Genomic DNA, 19830 nt, shown 5'->3' on the forward strand with positions numbered 1-19830 from the left:
TTGAAATTTTCACATATGATGTATTTGCCGCTATAACAATAAATACTATTAGTACTGAACCCTCGGTGGGCGAGTCCGACTCGCACTTGTCCGGTTTTTAAATCATAGCACCAAAAGTCCAAGCAACAAGTTAATTCAACTCGAGCACAACTTCCACAGTGATAAAACCATTTCCTGCAGAAAATATAAGTATATATTACAAGTTTGTCGACCGAAGTCATTTTACGCTCCGTATAGCGCCAAAGATTGAATACAAGTTTGATATTTCCTGCGAATCTTCGAGTGCTATAAAATGAACATTACTCCCGAATGATCCGGCGAAGATGGTTTATGAGGTTTCATTGTTGTTTACTTTGTTAGCGTTTTATATACTGGCGTTGGGGGAATCATAAGACATGATTAGGTGGAGAAGTTAGTGGTGAGGTAGATAATGATGGATATTGATGTAGGAAATTATAAACATTTACCTACTAAGAATTTTAAAATCAGTACGATCTCATTTTACAGGTAAACTGCTTTTCAGCAATCACTGCTTTATCTAGGATTTTTTCTTTTATTTACCAATTATGTACATACATACTGTTTTAGGAAAAAATGCTTCTTTCGGGCGGATTTGGCCGCATTGACCTTACATTTTGTATCATAGACAGGCGTGGCTCACTCCGCGATTTCGTCGCTTTGCTGCAGGTAGCTAAAAGTACATCCGTTCCACACCAATTTTGGTAGCTAGCCATAAGCCGCGCGTGGCGCTGACGCCACCTAGCGGCCATAATGGCCATATTTGTCCTGATCGTAATAGACGCGTTTTGTTAGAGAGTGAGTCTTCTGTACCTAGTACCAAAGAGAATAGATAGTATAGAGGGGTCCTGTCATAGTAAATTATGTAGTCACAGTAAATCTACTGCCATCTATCGACACACGACTAAAACTCAAAATGGTCGGCTAGATGGCGTGACGACACCGTTTCATATTTAACAATTTTAACACATAGATAGGTATCAGTGAATGAACATAGGTCAAAATGATATAAAAATAATAAAATCATTTATTAATATATATACATTTTTATGATAATTTTATACGTTTTCATTTTGAGTTTTAGTCGTGTGTCGATAGATGGCAGTAAATTTACAGTGACTACAAAATTTACAATGACAGGACCCCTCTATACTATCTATTCTTTTTGCTAGTACTATTATTTATTCTGTGGTAATAGCAAAAAGAATAGATAGTATAGAGGGGTCCTGTCATTGTAAATTTTGTAGTCACTGTAAATTTACTGCCATCTATCGACACACGACTAAAACTCAAAATGAAAACGTATAAAGTTATCAAAAAATGTATATATATGGATAAATGATTTTATTATTTTTATATCATTTTGATCCATGTTCATTCACTGATATCTATGTGTTAAAATTGTTAAATATGAAACGGTGTCGTCACGCCATCTAGCCGAGGATAGCCTAAAGGTGTGTGCGGCATCTATTCGAGAATGACTTTTACTTGAATTCCGAGGCACGTTTTTTCCTTAGACTTTATTCGTCTTATACGAAGTTACATATGTCTTTGGTAATAGTTAGATTGTTGTAAATAATGGAGACCTGTCACTTCAGTTTATTTTGTATCATAAACATGCAAGTTGCTGCAAGGAAGTTATTAATTACAACGACATCTAGCATGTTAATATTGAACTATGGTGAAACCATAATTAGTTATTTGTATCATTAGTGTCAGCTGGATTCCATAGATGGCGCTGTCAGCAGCGATTTCAATGCCATCTTGTAGACGTTGACTGAACTATCGCGGTCAAGAGTATGCCATTGTGACTTAATGTATATTTCCGTAAAGTGTGACCGTTACGACCGCATGCCGTAATAATTACATAACGGGCCTGTAGATAGCGCTGTTTTCTGTTTTGTAAACAATAACAACTGTACTACTAGAGGTCACTGTTTTACTATTTGTTGTTATTATTAGATTTGTTTTGCTTTCACATTTTGTGACACAATATAGATTCTGAGGGTCAGTTGTATTTTGCAGTCGCATGTAATACGTAACTACTTATATCTGATAGTAAGTATGTTGTAGTAGATATTATGCCAATTATGGTAATAGGTTTGACCTTTACTCGAGTTACCTACTTATTGTAAGATTTTCTTTGATTTTATTACTCATAAAATATGTACCTTTTCAGGTGTTTTCGGGGCAATAGAAACAAAATATTGATGATGGAATTTATATTTTAATATTTCAATGAAAGATTACATTTCAACGTTTCACTCTGTTAGAAATCTGTTAGATATAACATTGTGTCTTCTAATGCGAGATAACGAAATCAAAATGGCTGAATTGTACCTATTAGCTACAAACTTAACTCTTCACAATATCGGGCTCAATATGAGCTAAATACATTCTCGGCCCTCGGTCCTTCCTATTTGTATTGATCAGGGTAAGGCAATTCAAACTCGATATGTCATCTTTACATTTTTTATTCTTCCTTCTATTTATCACAGTAAGAACCGGGCGAGAATCTCAAAATTATACTACTATAACATGCAAGTAACGCAACTTTCAACAAACTAGGTCATCTTGAGAAATATTGAAAAAATATAGAACGTCAATAATATCAGAAAATATTGAATTTGAAAGTAATAAGTCACGTTACGGTCTGATTGTACCATAAATTCAGTCTCGCTCACAATCATGAATGACAATAAAATACTGCATCAATCTATAGCTGGTCACACACCATCACGTTTCATGCACATACATACGTGTATATATAGCTTCACAAAACTATTTGATCGATTTCGTCTACGAACGATCGTGTCTAGAATAAGTTAAATGAACTACAAAATGCCCTAATTAGTCAAAATTACATACGTTCAACAAGGCATCGTTTATTTTATCATAATTATTGGATTTTCGTCACTAGTATGCGCGACCGCATCTTCCTAAATCATTCATAGCTTTAAATTAATCATTTAACTAAAATTCTTTTAACTATCACTCATACTTGCACAACATTCGGAATTCTGCAACGGAACAACACACACTTCAGTGTTCTAATACTTATTAATACAAATTCTAGATTTTACATCACAATATAGTGCTGAATGAAAGTAAAATTTAATTAACATTGGTCATTAGAAAATAATTGGTCTAAACGATATGTTCAAGAGATAAAGGGGCTGTGCAGCCGTGCAGATGATCTGACAAAGTTTTTACGATATGCAATTTGAATTGACAACCGTATAGTTAGCTGAAGTCATCGCTCGATCAGCGTGAGGGTCCCTGCTTCAGTGCTGTGAACAGTCGCTGCTGCTACAATAGTTGCTCTTAGGGCTAGTACACGTATATCTGCTTGAGCTGAGGTTTGAGCTCGGGAGGGATCGTGTACACTTCTTGTTCAGGTTTTTTCTTCACCAGGCGCTTCCAACGACCGCCGATGTTCTTGCGAAGGCTGCGAAAACTCGCGCGCTCGTTACCAAGGGGCTGCATCAGATTGTCCTAGAAACAAAGAAAACATACCGTCAGGTATTTCTACATGTGGAGAGAGTTTGTTGACCTAAGGATCGGTGCCCGATTTAGCGGTTCCGTTAACGTCCCCGATGCATTTGCTGCATTCGCACCGGTATTGAAACCTACAGCCGTTACACAATGCCTGTTATTTTGAGACGTCGTTGCTATCCGAGCAGACGTTTCAAGCAGAAGGTCGTCCCGGGCGTAGGTATTATTATTCGAGGGAACTTTTTGTGTCTGGCTTCTATTATCCCATGCCCGGCTTTGGGTTTATATTCTTTTTTTCGTTCGGGTTCGTACCCTGGATGACATTTAAAGCCGGCTCGGCGTGGCTAAGCATGTTTAAAAATGTGCGATGTATATTAAGTCTGTAACTAGGAAGTATAGCAAAGTAAACGTTGAGGCCATATGAGAACAAGCCTTGAATACGCTATTACAAAGACACATTAGCATTCTATATTTCCTGATGGATCGCGGGTGTGTGTGGTCTTTACACACGTTCAGCACACATGGATCATCATTCAGTGCATTGAAGGTTTAAGCTAGGCCTCGAGACGGAGTTATTAGAGCGTGCAAATGAGGTTAAATTGTTTGACGGTAAGTATTGCAATATTATTCAAAGTACACGTTTGCGCTAGCCTCGTCTGAACGGCAGACAACTACAAAGAAAGAAGGTCGAAGTATTACAACACGCTCGCCTTGTACAGCTTTCTACTTCACAAGCGTGTCCCGACATTTAAATTTGTTTAGCGCTAGGTAGGTACTTAGATATCGTGGCCATGCTATAATAGCAACTCTCTCTCAGGCGTGGGTCAGACCAGTCACGATTTCTATCGTGTCATAATGCAACATTTGCGGCATACAACTTTCCATTTGTTTCAATCGTTGCCAAGGCAATAATGGGACTGGAGCGCGGGGGCTACGCAGAGCTTTAATGAGGTCAAGTGTAACGGTTGGAGTTGGTTTGTTATTATTTATAGATTAGCCAACTGGAGCTTTAGAAGTGTTTGGTAATGAGAAGTACCAACCTGATCATGAGGATAGACGTAAGGCGGAGGCAGCGGTGGGGGGAACTGCCACAGCGGCTGCTGGCGGAAGGCGAGGGGCTCGGGCGCAGGCGCAGGCACCGCCGTCAGCACCTCGGCGGGGTGCACCGAGGCAGAGTGCTCCTCTCGCTTCCTCAGCTTGCTGTGGACGATACGAATCGCCATCATAGTACCGTTGTTTCCAACCATGGTACCAAATCCAAACGGTCCTTCGACACAACTGGGCTGGATCACAGGTAACAAGTTCCAGTCAGGCAGTCACAACATTGCTTCACAATCACTCACAGCCGTGTCGCGTAACTAACAACTAATTTTAAATTAAATTATCACAAGTTTTAGAATTAGTAGGGGGATATTGCACTATCACTGTTCTTAGGAACGTGCGGAGACCGCGGTACGCGAGCTGATGCTACGCGATGACTAGAATTATATCGTGAAGATGGGCCGGCAGGTGCCTAGCAAAGCGCTCGCTCGTGCCAAACGACCTCTACGGAGTACTCCATGCGTCTGAGTTGAAGTGGAGGGGCGCGCACGGCTTTTATAGACGCGTACGTGACGCTGCTGGGAAGGGGGAAGGGGGGTGGCGGGGCTCCGCCTGACGATGTGGCTGGCCTTTTTCCGCGAAAAACTACGAACGGTTGCCCGCAATCGTATCTTGACAGGAGGGTATGGTCTGTGACGCATCTATGCGCAACCGTTGGGTTTCTCGCATACGCGTACTAGGTATTTTACAAATTAATATGCGAATTTTGTTTTTAATCGGAATTGCGACTGTGAGTGATGATTGTAAACAATGTTGTTGTGACGAGTTACGGCTGAACAAAGTTTTTACGTCAAAGGACCATCTGTAGGTATGGTACTTACATAATGAAAAAACAATGCAATACAGAAACAATAAAATACGCACATAAGAATAACACTTTTTTTTTTGTGCCACAAACGTTAAATCGCATCGACATAAAACAAAAGAAGGCTGAGGTAATACATTTCCTATATTTCTAGGCACGTGTAACCACTTATCTACTTTCAAGCGTGATTGCTTCGTGCCGTTCCAACAATTAATAGTGAACGGTTATGAAAACTGAAACAGTACATCCATTAGAATTGCTTTTAGCAAAGCAACGTTGACTATCGATCGTTGAAACAAAATGAGGGTTCAATCAACGCTGCGTTTCACCATTAACCGAGTTCAAAGTCCACAGCATGGGATCTCGAACCCGTATAAATATGCATACAAATATATATACACTTCACGCACTGCTGGCCCATAGCTAGTAGACGCAGCGAATGCTATTATTGCATCTCTCTCCACCGACCCTTCGAATGCACGGACAGGAAGAGGAGGTACGAATTTAGCGCTTTCGATTACAAAAGGCAAAGTAGGGCTGCAGGGCAAGGGAGAGCGAGGAGCAATGCCCTTAGCTAAGCAAAGCTTCGGGCTTTGACTCGTATAATGGCATATGAGATAAAAAACACAGGTAAGGAGCCATTCAGTTACCCTTGAGACGTCTAGGGGGTACGTATAAGGACAGCAACTAACCACGAGTTATAAGTCTTATAGTAGACGGTTTCAAAACGAATATCTTTCATACTAAATCAATGACAGATTGCAGAGATCAAATTCCGTACTACATCTTGTTTACCTACGTAACGTTATCTTTGATAAGTGTCAGCTCGGCTATGTCAAGGATGACATATTATTATAATCCTATTACTTAACTCACGATATTATTTAGATGTTTCGTATAGGTACTACATAAATTATCGAAAAATTAGGTTATCCTAATTCGTCGCTTAGATATTTTTTATACGCGTTTTTGGACTTAACTGTTTTTGAATAGTAAAACGAAGTTAAGTGAATCTTAGAGTACATGGCAAGTAGGTAGGTACACGCTTTATAAATAAATACGAGTGGGTAATGTCATGAAATATTAATTAAATAAAGCAAAACCTTGGCGCAATGTTAGAAGAGAATGTTGGTGTTATGTCTAGGTTCACATAAACACTACAGAATCTAGTTATTTTTGTCTTATATCAAGTCAAATTTAACACCTATCCGGTAACGTCGAAGCGAAGCGTGATTGTTTGTGTTTGGCATTGATACCTGGATGAAATAATACCTTCATTGGCATAACAATATTTGTTTCGTCTGGTTGCTATGCCTCTTTAACGGCAATGGCGCTTAAAAACCGTTGAATTAATCAACTGTTATACCTAACTGTCACAACATTAATTGAATGGTCAATGTGAAACGAAATAACAAATTCAACCCATTATGCGATCAGATGTGCCAATCAAAATCTTTATAAACAAGTTCTAATCTGTTAGGTAATATTACCATCATAATCGTAATAAGCAATATGATATACAACGATTTCATCAAGCAATGATATTATGTATTTAACAAGTAGGTATATTTTGTTAAGGCCAATCAATAGAGATAATTTCGGTTACTATGCCATCATTTATTGACCTCTTTTTACGTCAACCGGAGGCTATCGGCTCTTAAACATGACATGATCACGCTATTTACCGTTGCTTAGGTACCTACCTATCAAATAAAAAAATGCCAATTATAAGTATGTACCTACAGACAATTTTTTTTATTATTATTTGTACTTTAGAGTCTGACTTAAAACTTTCCATTTTCTGACCCCACTAAATGAAAATGCAACAAAATAAAGTTTCGTACCTACACCTAACAATTAACGCAAAAGTTCTGGAATCTTACATCACGTAATTTATACAGTTACCAACAATCAATACAATACAAATTGATGAAATGATTATTAGCGTTCGATTTCGATTGACGTCAAACTGTATTTACTAGGGGTACGATTTAATAAAGAGGCGACTTCTATCCACTCAATCAATCAAAAGGTTCAAATGCTTATTAACTAATAAGGCAATGTCTTCTATGCCTTTGTTGTCGGAAAAAGTTATCGTTCTTTAATGTAAGCACTGATACTTGAAGAAAGTGGTACAATAAATTGGGTCCTGTTGGGTAAACATTTCAAGAATTTACTAATTTGTCAACGATATGAGAGCATAAACCTCGTATAAATTCGATTGGAGACACTATTTTCTAAATAAGTAATTTGAAACTCTTAATCACATTACCTAGTTAACTAGTACAGACTACAGATTTAAAAACTAATTGTCTTTCAAAACCAATTAAGAGGGAGCTCACGCAAAATTGTAGTTTTTATATTCAATATTTACCTATACCTACGTTTTAATCGCCTATTGATTATCTACCGTCGCAAGTTTCGCATTCTTAATGGTTACCACTGTTGCCAGGAAGTCTGTTCCATCCTTGGAACATCAACATATTATGAATCTCCGAGATCCCTGCTTACAAAACGGGCACCATTTGTTAACAGAGTTCTGTTTACGAAGCCGCTGTACGGTGTTTAGGTATAAAGCCGTCGCCATGTCAGTTATATAAACGTCGGAAGAAAGTCAGCACCTGCCCCACCTGTGTGTGTAGGTTAACACGTTTCTGATATATATAGGCAGAAGGTTATCGTAACCTCCATTTTGATTAACCTTAAGATAATGTAAAGATAAACTAACTCGCCTCTATTACAGCAATTAAATGATACAATGCCTGTAGTGTTTATAGATCGAGTGCCTTTCGCTTCCGTGTATCTAGGTAGTAGATCATATAGACAAGTCGTATTAAAACAGTACGTAAAGGTATTTTGTACTTCAAGGTTGCTAACTTATGACTAACTCAATTTAATTAACAGGAGGTGTGTTAAAATAGCTTCAGCTTTGTGATATCTTGTTTTAGTGACTAAGTAAAGCAAAATAAAAAGTAAGGTAATTTTAGTCTCAACGATTCAGGCTTTTAATTCCATCTTCATTGTGTTTAACTGAAGCTTAATTAGCCCGCTTAAGTGATCGGATATATAAAATTAAGTAGTACTTAAAATTCCTTGAATAAATTCGTTTTGGGAGGCGATGTCCGACCGGCCACGACCTTGTCTGTGCGGTCATCGAGTTCCCTTACGTTAAGTTAAAGTTTTTGCCCGTCTGTTGACTCATTCAGACTTCAATCTATAAAAGCAATTTCAAACGCGGACATATGTATAAATTATTGCCGGATATTGTTTAGCAAAATAACGTTCAAGTTTGATTCTATATTGTAATCTGTTTCTTGACATACATCGTTTTGGCGCGTGTATAGGCTGAAGCAATATAAATGCAGGAAGAATGAATAATGACCAAGTTAACTAGTTGGATTATCGGGGAATCGAACTTAATATTGTGTTCGTTCAAACGTTTCATCTTGAAAAATCAGTCAGTAACAGTCAATTGGTCTTATCTATTATCATTACTAATAATTGTTTAAGTAACTTGTTGGTACCTACACTGAGAGAAAAGGATAACAAAAACACACTTAGAATTACAAAAATAAACTTAATCCGGGGACAAGGAGAGTCAACTAATAGGAACAAATTGACATTTGCAATTTCTATTAGTTCTTGCAATTTCTATTATCTGTTTGTTGAAATTAGATTTAGGATTATGAGCTGTTTGTAGAAATAAATAAACTTTACAGAAATAGTGAAACGTCTATAATTATTACTAAACTTCATTTTTTCCCCCAGTACAGAACTGTTTTTTAATTCCTGGTTTAGTTTACTGATGATTTTTCTCTCAGTGTAAAAGAAAATTATAGTTTTCCTACCTGAAGTAATGTCAACGCAATTGAAGTTTCCGTTTTCAACCGCATTACGTTACAGAATTTGTGGCAAATGATGTCTGTGATATGAATAACTATATTAATAGTTTTATGTAAACAAGGAGACTGGATTATGGCCAATTGCGCGAATGCCTTGACCAGACGCTTGATGAGCGTCAAATTGTAGCGGATTTCACCACGCAGCCGAATTGCTAACTCGTGACAATTTTAGCACGAAACAAAACAAATCCAATCCACGAAACAATGTAAAGAATTACCCTGTACTTCGTTTTTCAGGCAATACTATCAGACAAATACCTGCACAAAACTAACCACTATGAATTCCCTTTTCTAATAAACTGCTACATCATAAAAGGTAGTAGAAACTAAGTGATTGTCCGTGGTCTTAGACGTGAAACGAGCACAAAAGCAGAAGATCTGAGAAATTACCATTTGAAGATAACAATGGATTATACGCTTTCACTAATACAATAGAAAACGTGCGGTTTTCAATTACAAGTTAGTTACAGTGTGATTATTTGATTAATGATTTTAGGATTTACTTAATTACTTCTTTTTTGAATAATTATAACAGGTTGATCAGGTATCTGTTTGGAAATATGTACAAGCCGAAGTTGTGCCAAACTTGTTTGGGTGATACGGAATCTAAACTATTTGCTAATAAGTCGATAAGCCTATGTAACGATTGAGTAGCTTTATAATAGCAATTAAATAGGAGTTACGTTAGCACGTACGAGATAAGTTGATGTAATCGTCGTACCATTAGCAATGTTGTGAATTACCCGCGCTCGAAGGGGTTGTTCCTGTCCCTTCCGCAGAGGCAGACGATGGTCTTATCCGTGGACAGGACGATCAGGGAGTTGTGCTCCAGGATCACGCCGACCTCACAGTTTTCCTCTTTACACTTCATCGCCTCGACGGCGATAGGAGCGAAGAGCATCGAAAAGCAGTTTGAGTTTGACACAGACACTTCACACGAGCGGGCGGTTTCGGCGACTGGCGGCTGGCGACGCGGCAGGGCGCCAACAATTTGGCGCGGCGCAGCGCAGACCGCCGCCTCCGCGACTCTCGATACACACGACCGAGCCAACGTTGACTATTTGACTGCCGGAGCGACCGGCCACCGCTTCGCGGCGGTGGGTGGCGACTGCGACTGAACGCACCTCTCCCGTTAACTCATTGCTATGTTATGGGGACTCGACCCCGCACTGCGGAAGCCCCTTTTAATCAACTAACGCATTACGGTATTTCGCTAAACACCAATCACCGCTTTCGCGCTTTCGTCTATCATCGACATGGTAAATTAGAAAACTTCAGGTCAACGGATTCTTTTGTTTCCATGTCGAGCTAGTCTTGCCAATCACTCTCGAACACCGAGCAAAAGTAAACGAATTGGTACATCACAGGTTAATATGCATCACTAATTTCGGGCCATTGTTTCTTGAGATAGGAACGTATTTCAAAGTCAACTTGTCTCGAAAGACGGCTTTGTTATTCAGTCGTCGTGGGTTAACTGAAAACAGAGTGCAGCGGATGTCGGCCCGTGCGCATTCATACATAGCAAATCATAAGTCTGGAGACAATCGAACAATCATTGTATGTGTAATATATCGCGGAATTTTATTAACAAAGATTCATCGAATAGTGACACGATTGTATGTGTTTGATAATGATTATTTTTCTAAGACCCTCAATGTACAATCTTTAGTACATATTCCACAATTTATTTTAAACTTATTGAGTACCTACCTACCTAACTAAAGGTTTCATTAAATGACCAAAAGACATGAGGATAAATTGGTATGGTCCATTTAGTAGTCATAAAAGGCGAAACCCATAAGATAGTGTTTCAAACAGGAAGCAATGCTGGATGACACGAACACAACTACAGGGATTATCTAAGGATCTCCGGCATCGAAAGCTAACGGACAATACCTGTCGGTCGATGAAGCATTGACGTCAGGGTTTACATAGAATTGCCATTATGTAACAAAGCTACAGTTACTTTATTATCCCCAGATTAGATAAATCCATAATAATGACTAAAATAATCCCACGTTCTGAAAGTGGATGAATTGGATGATTAACTACTTATATACCTAGTACCTACATTAGTAATACGACGGGTACCAATACCGATGCCTATATAATTACGAGTACAGACATCCTTTACGTTCTTATGGAACATAAAAACATCACGCATTTGTCCCTGAAGACAAAAGATAACAAAGAAGAATGAGAAAATAAAGTAAAACGTAGTTCTTAGTGAAATCTGGTAGTTGACTCAGATACGACAAAGAACCATGTCATAAACTTCACTCTGTCATAAAAACATTAACATTAGCATATTAAGATTAATTCTATTGTACTACTAACTAATGATATGGGCTTATGTCTGAAATAAATGATTGATTGATAAACTTGACGGTAAAAGAAAGTATTTTCTTTACGTGAAACAGGGTATTGTCCTACGCGTTCCTTGATCTCACAAAGATTAGGGATATCCGTTAGATATTCGCCTGCAATATCTATATTTAATATTGTGCATCGCTTCCATTGCTGTACTAATAATATACCTTTAACGGTCGACCATAGAGAATATCCACACATGACTAAGCCTGGGGATCCAGCTCGTCAGTCAAAAATATGTATACTTTTATCACCTTATTACAACGGAAAAAGATTCAGAATTGCGAGGGTATACTTCGACTGTAGCTGTATTATGAATGCCAATCGAACGTCCCCCGTATCATGGTGTATTGTGGACCGTGAGAACTATAGGCGTGCTGCTGCCAGTCATGGTCCGACGATGTCATCTGACCTCCATGCAATTAATTCCGTACAGCTGCTATTCACTTTATATTTCACACTTAAACTGACAAGATAATATGCTATCCGTCCTTGTCATTAACTTTACTGTCCTGACAATGCCCCTGGTCAATTTTATGTAGGTCTTTCAAAGTTATTTTAGTCGTTTTATGAGTCAGCTCAAGTTGAAGTAACGAAACCACTTACTTTCTACCTCAGTCCAGTGCACGCAATGTAATCGATACTGGTTCTATATTTAACCCAAGTATATTTACCACGGTTGCAACAAATCTCGGTGTTTTAACGACCTTTTATTTGCATCACGCAAATGACCGACAATTCTGTTCTTTTACAAGTTTAAGCCTTTTTTTCAACATCCTGTAATTTTGTTGTCTTTGCTAAGTAGCATGACATTAGGAAGTCTAGGTGTTTCGTTAAAATTGTGCTGTTTAGTGTTGGCAAAGGAGTCGTCGTTGGAAAATTTTAAACGTTGGATTGGGTCCCGGTACAATGTTCGGATTAATGTTAAAATGAGGACGCAGTAGGCGGTCCTAACTGAGAAATTATGATATCATGTCTGCATCACGGTCATTGATAATTTCAACCACGACTACGCGATTATAAGCCGACGTCTACTTTAAGAATAATTTACGATGAATAAATCTGCCGATTTATGGAACAAGCTGTAATGATTCTATTTTCCCGGTAATCTTCATAAATATCCCTAATCTTCTTGAGATATTATATTTCATAAAATTAAATCGGGCCCGCATTGTTTTAAGTTGGTATTTGTCGAGTTAGCGTATAAAACAACAAACGAATACAGAAGTCTGATTTCATTGGTCGCATATTATCTCGATTATATTAAATTCTAATGTAAGTTTAAACCAATTTATTATAACATAATCAATATGATATTATTTATAAAGGAGAGAATTAAACGATAAGTCAAACTAAAGAGGCTATGTAGGTAAGTATATAGCTTTTCTCGAACGTATTTCGATTCCCATGGCATATTTCCTATCAGTCGCAATAAACCTAAATCGCACAGCGTACACGTTGTCGCGATAACTTTATCACAGGTAAAGAGGTCAAGATACGAGCAAATATATAACATCGTGGGCAGTGAGATTTACAATCAATGCGGGAATCAAAATGGCGAAAATACAAGGAAAATGTATATTTTAATGGTAGAGCAGTATCAATTTTCCTGGTCAGCTTGGACGCTTAATTACTGGGGTTCTCCATAGTTATGTACTTGTAACATACATGTAAGAGAAAATAAATATACTGTTTGAGTCCGTAGTCCAAGCTCGACACTTTGATAAGGAATGAATATAAAGAATAGCCGTAAAAACCACGTGACATGTAGGTAAGTAAGTAAATACATGTTATAGGTATAACAAAGGTACCTTGTACAGCGTAAACGTATACTCGTAACTAACAATATTAAAAACATTTGCATCTATTGGCTTGACCACTGCGTGTCATTAAATTTCATGGTTTTCACGTCATAAGTTTTAAGGTGACATTCTGATGATGATTGCAGCAGCTTTGACGCAAAGTGTCACAGTCAATCTTTTTGTTAAAATTAGTGACGGATTGAACGTTATATTTTGCATGTTGATGTTGAGTCGACTGTGTCTAATTATTTTAGTATAAGATCTGATTGTTAAGTACTTATTCAAGCAAGTAAATATTTTCTATTCTATTCTAACCGCGGCAGTAAAGTGGCATTGTGTTAAGAGGGAAGTATAGCTACTGACAAAAGTAACTTCCTTCATACAATTTCCATTTCGGGAGAAAACGTTTTCCACTACCTACTTAACTAAATCTTAACATATCACTTTGATTTTGATTTGAACATTTTGAACGCTTCAGCATAGTATGTTAGGTTTCGCGTTTTTTGAACAAAAAAAGGACAATTTTTGTTTTGTATGGCAAATAAATAAAAAGGAAATGCTATTAACCTAGTTTTTCATAGTGTCATAATAAAAAAATCATGGAGAATGGAAAATATTTAGAAGTGGAAAAACGTTCTCTCCCTTTGTATGGACGAGCACGTAGTGCTATACTTCCTTCTTAAAAATATGGAAAGCTACATATTCGGATTGTAAGAATAACATTAGAGGTTAACGGTAGCCATCAAACGGACAAGACGGCAGTAATAAAAAACTAAAAAGATTCAGGTGACGTTAGCATTAAACAGACACAGCGAGATTTGTGGCGCACTAAAACCATTGTAAAAGCTACAAACGAGACGATTTTAAAACGCCTTGAAAGTTATAATACCGAGCGATTTGCGAATTTAAGAAAACAATCGGTTTTCTGCGAAAAGCGAGGGATTTGAAGCTTCTTGAGTCTAGTGTGGAAAGAATACATCAAATATAATGTGTATTGTGCGATCATCGAACTGTTTGGATATTCTTTAGAAATGTATAGCGCGCAAAACAATATATGATTGACAGAATTATACTAAAAGTTCTGCGCCTCGACTGTAGTCCATAATGCCAATATTAGTGGCCCAATTGGACTAGGGAAAGTGACTGAAAACTGACTGCTGCTTATTTTTGTAGTCAGTGCCGTCAGAGGCATTGTCACTCTCTACTTGTCTAATTTCACAGAACGTATACATATTATTATCTTTAAAAATTTGGTAACATAAGCCATCTATTACAAAATTAATTCTAATTGGGCCTTTCTTAACAAAGTTATATGTAAGTATCATAAGATTTTTTACATATACGGCTTGTGCACAAATCACGCGAGGTTCGATAGGGGGGGTGGGTTCACGAAAAAATCACGACAGATCACGTTGGGGGAGGGGGGTATAAGGAGACCTCACGTGTATTTTTCTACAGTGAACGAAACTAAGAAAAAATACCTACCACATGAGTAGATACTTTTTCTCGGTTTCGTTAAACATAATCTTCACTCCGCACTTCAAAATAGCGAGTCTATTTTACGAAATTTTGGAGCCCGTGGCCTTGATCGGTCGGATAGAAAATTTCAAAAAAATACACGTGACGTTATGTGGGGGAGAGGGGGTAGCCAAAAACCTCACCAAATATCACAAAGGGGGACGGGGGGTTCAAAAAGTAGCCGAAAACACCTCGCGTAATTTGTGCACAACCCCTAATATACAAGTTACATTTTTAAAAGGATTAAGTTGCTGTATATTTACGGCAGCTTAAAGTTAACTTTATTTAGATAGACCACTTAAAACCCACAGAGTACGGAGTGGGTGGACGAGTTTATTTTCAGCCATAAGGTTTGCAATGAAGTATACAAACTAACTGCACAATGCCGCCCAATAAAGATGACAACGGGATCGGTGTTGGGCGTGTCGTATAACTTTCAATTTATATGTAGGTACTCCATTAAAATGTATGTAATATTGACAGCCCTTGTAATCTAATATTTGTTAGCCTTTTGAGTTTCGACAGCTGTTATATTACTTTTCATTGAGTAAGTAACCCGATATTCAGTGGACGAATATATGGAATTAGAATTGTAATAACTCTTTGACATTACGTTAAATTGTATGTAATATTATTAAGAAATAAACTAAACTACAAAAATTACAATGAAATCATATATTTCGGAAGATAACTATAATTATTTTGATTTGACTGCATTACAGCTTAAAGACCAACGCTCTATTTCACATAACAAATTCGATGAATATTAGTAAACCAGGGGTAATGAACATTGTCGAGCATTGTTATGACAATAATTACGCGTTACCTACATAGTAAGGTTGCAGACATTTGGCGCACGACCAAAATAAAATGGCGGTCGTTATTGCTAAATGAACTAGCCCGAGACTGCAGTTAACGTGTGAAAAGTATATTTAGATTCGGTAGATATATGTATTAGTTAAGAGTTACATACAATTTATTATGTTAAAATGAAAATCTTTCTTCGTTCTGTCAAATTTAACAAGCCGTTGATAATCGTTTGTCCCTATCCGTCTTTTTGACTTTTGTATTTGTTAGAAAGAAACCATTTTGACATTGAAATTAGAGACGGATGGACAAGTTCGGCCCTATTTTCTTTACACTAAGCTCAGTTAAATGAATAAGCGTAACTTGCACCAACCCACTAACCCGGGGTTAACCGGTTAAACCGTTAACTCAGTGTCAAATTGTACTGGTAACTCCAGGTATAACCGGTTAACCCCGGGTAAGTGAATGATGCAAGTGGCCCTAAGAGGGTTAATCTTAGTCAGCAATTTAGCCTAGGCTGTGATCGTTAGTTAAGCTGTATGTATATTAGCTACTAACGTGGTATACAAAGGTATGATTAGATCTACAGCCACACATTTTTGCTTAACATTCATAAAACCCAGACCTTGACCTTCATTAACTTCCAGGACAATTAAAAAACATCTGGCAAACGGGTTCTCATATCCATTGGCGGAAATTACAATTTAGCTACAGCGGGGAATTATAACTAAAAAAATCCGGTGTGCACCGGCTAGACCCAGCGCCATCTAGGGCCGCTGTGACAATTGCTCGTATGACTTCAAATTGGTTACAAGGGCCTTTTGCCCAATATTCTATTGTATTGTTTGTACGTTTATGGCACATAGTAAACCTCAATTTAATTTTTAGCCAGTCCGGTGCCTTTACACAGTTTTATAGGCTTATAGTACGATTCAAGCCATCACCAGATAAGTGCATGTTATATAATAATCATTCAATTAAATCACTAAATAGGTACATAATATCAAAAGACATCCTTAAGAAATAAAATAACTAACCTAACCTAACAAATTTTAATCATTAAGGGCCACTTGCACCATTCACTAACCCGGGGGTTAACCGGTTAAACCTGGAGTTACCATGGTTACCAGTACTATTTGACACTGGATTACCGGTTTAACCGGTTAATCCCGGGATAGTGGGATGGTGCAAATAGCGCTAACTAAATAATGGATCGGTCACCAAAATTGAATCAGCAAAAAAATATCAGAACGTTTACCAAAAATATAAATTAAAATCTCTGACAAGTAAAGTCTATTTCAATAGAACTTGCTAACTATGTAAACAAACAACTTAACTTTGTTGTATCACTGTTTCTCTTTGAATTTTCACACCACCTCGTCAAATACCATTGAAACCATACACATATACACTATTGAAACGGTCCGTTCCGTAAAATACACAAATATATAACTATATCTTGGATATTTCATTAAAAGTTTAAAATGGGTTCATAAGTTAGGTTATTAGGACCTGTTGGAATGACGGTTTTGTTTCTTTTAAATTCTACAATTGTCTATGATGGGTAGTGTTGTGACTAAAGTTTGTGATATAAACCCGCTACACACTACCCAACCCACGCTCTGTACCTACCGCCGCGGTTATAAAATACATCAATACATCATTCTTAAGTACTAATTTGTCTTCTGGTCGTGATTAAACAAATTAAAAATAAGTAACTACTTGTTTTTTTACTTTTGGTATTTCATTATTCGATATGGTTTGACATTAGTAAAGTAGTAAGTAGGAGTCTTGCCCATCACTAGTAAATTCATCATTCAGAGACAATTTCAATATGGCGGTTTGTTTACATAGTTAGCAAGTTCTATTGAAATAGACTTTAAGTCTACGTTTAAAAGACATCAAAAGTACAGACGTCATAGACGTATATTTCTTGGAATGACGAACGAACAGTGATGTCAAATAATGACGTATTAATAGACAATAAAGTTCTACGTTTGGATTCAGTGCCAATTTCTAAAATATACAGTCACTAAGCGTAGAATCTGTGCGGAAAGAGAAGAGTCGTGAAATGAAGGGGAGCCCATACATTCTACGACTCTTCTCTTTCCGCACAGACCCTATATGTATATTTTCATAGCGGAGACCGAACGATCCTACCTTTACTGAATAAGTTTAGTTTTTTTTATCGATCGTTAATACATTTTAACTATCTGCGGTTACTTCGTTGCCAACCGACAAAAAAACTCGTTAAACTAACCTAAAAGTTAAACAAATGTTAATTTACATTTTGCTGCCACGTTTTTAAAGATTTTAACAACTTTCCTTAAGCACACAGTTTAAATATAGGTCAGTAACTTTCTCTTTACAATACATTTTGTATTAGCATAAGTGAAGAAGCTTAAAGGTAAGTACTTACATTGTAAATATCAGTTTCTTCATATAACGCCTAAACACACACAACATTTTTAAAGAAGTCATAGTTTTGGTTAGTAAATCACTGTCAAATAGGTTAAACCTAAATTTGTAGACTGTAAATGAAATTAAAGCAAATAATGCCTTTAAAACGCCACAGCGCAGGCCACGCACGCACGCACAGCGCGAATAATGATTTGAGATTTTATCAGTGCTACCCTCAAATGGAGTTGTAAATTACATGCGGGTAGAAATGTTTCTCGAAGTTACTAATGGCCGGAATATTTAAGGCCATTACATTGTTTGTTAAAAAATTGTTTTTTAGGGTAACCCAAAGTGTAAAAACGGGACCCTATTACGAGTACTAAGACTCCGCTGTCCGTCTGTCCGTCTGTCCGTCTGTCCGTCTGTCCGTCTGTCCGTCTGTTCGTCTGTCTGTCACCAGGCTGTATCTCATTTTTCATTTCAGCTATGCAGTTGAAATTTCCACAGATGATGTATTTCTGCTGCCGCTATAACAACAAATACTAAAAACAGAATATAATAAATATTTAATTGGGGCTCCCATGCAACAAACGTGTTTTTTGCCGTTCTTTGCGTAATGGTACGGAACCCTTCGTGCGCGAGTCCGACTCGCACTCAGCCAGTTTTTTTTAACCAAATGAACCTATTTTTAAAGGACTTGCTTGAATTTAAAATTTTAAATGATGGTCAGAATAGTGTGTTTTTTTTTCCAATTTGTCGACTATTGCAGAGGGGTGAGTATTATTTCCAACAACTTTCGTTTTTTTATACACCCAAGAGCAATGAAGACTGATGTGTATGAAATTTTCCGTTGTCCCTAGTACTGGTTGTAGGTATGTAGAATTGTAGATACTTACATAAGTTTCAAAGTTGTAACTTTGTACCTTTCGCTAATGTGTGTAATTTTTTCATTTAATATTCTTTATAAGGTCGTGTTAAGTTCACTACAAATAGATGTTGTACAAATTTGGTCGCCTAGTAATCAGCTAAACTGCGATAACTAGGTACAGTAAATTTTTATTTAATCTACAATTAGTTTTCCGTGTACAGAGCAAGGTGTCATGACCAACTTAGTAGAATATAAACCCTACAGTTAGTTTGCCTTATTGTTTAGACCCGGATTTTGCTCTATTTGCCTTGAAGTAGGGAATGCAAATCGGTTATAACCGTAACCGAAATATTCGGTTATAACCGAATATTTTGACAAAATTTCATAACCGAATATTGGAAACTCGAATAACCGGTTACGGTTATTTTCGGTTATTTATTTATGACTTAAATTGTATGTTTTTATCATCTAATGACTACAAAATCCTGCCTTTTTTCGCTGTGACGCCTGTGACTATAATTTTTGTCATTCGTGGACTTTAATAACTAAAATATAGCAAATTTACGTCCAAGGTCATATTTTACTTTTACTGTATTTGGTGTTTTATTAAAAAACAAAGTCTTTTACTCACATTCCCTAATACTGTAGGTACTAAAATAAAGATATTTGTATTATTTTAATTACTTCATTGTAAATTTATAATTTTTCGTCGAAAATAACCGTAACCGATTATAACCGATCTTC

At 37.1% G+C, this 19830-nt stretch overlaps 1 protein-coding gene across 4 annotated transcripts in view; it reads right to left on the reverse strand.

Annotated features, from left to right (window-relative positions):
- Nucleotides 1-2225: 2225 nt before the first annotated feature.
- The window catches only part of LOC134792409 (uncharacterized), a 729291-nt gene continuing 711686 nt past the window's right edge, over nucleotides 2226-19830 (reverse strand). For 3 of the 4 annotated variants that reach the window (XM_063763702.1, XM_063763703.1, XM_063763704.1), the window contains 2 exons: nucleotides 4554-4713; nucleotides 2226-3513 (listed from right to left, as the gene is read on the reverse strand). In XM_063763702.1, coding sequence (XP_063619772.1) covers nucleotides 3349-3513; nucleotides 4554-4713 — 325 coding nt within the window. In that variant the 3' untranslated portion in view covers nucleotides 2226-3348. Of the gene's footprint in view, nucleotides 3514-4553; nucleotides 4714-10064; nucleotides 10425-19830 lie in introns of those variants that run through there. The other variant, XM_063763705.1, reaches the window with a different exon arrangement.

This window comes from Cydia splendana, chromosome 7 (assembly GCF_910591565.1).
Source record: "Cydia splendana chromosome 7, ilCydSple1.2, whole genome shotgun sequence".
NCBI lineage: Eukaryota > Metazoa > Arthropoda > Insecta > Lepidoptera > Tortricidae > Cydia > Cydia splendana.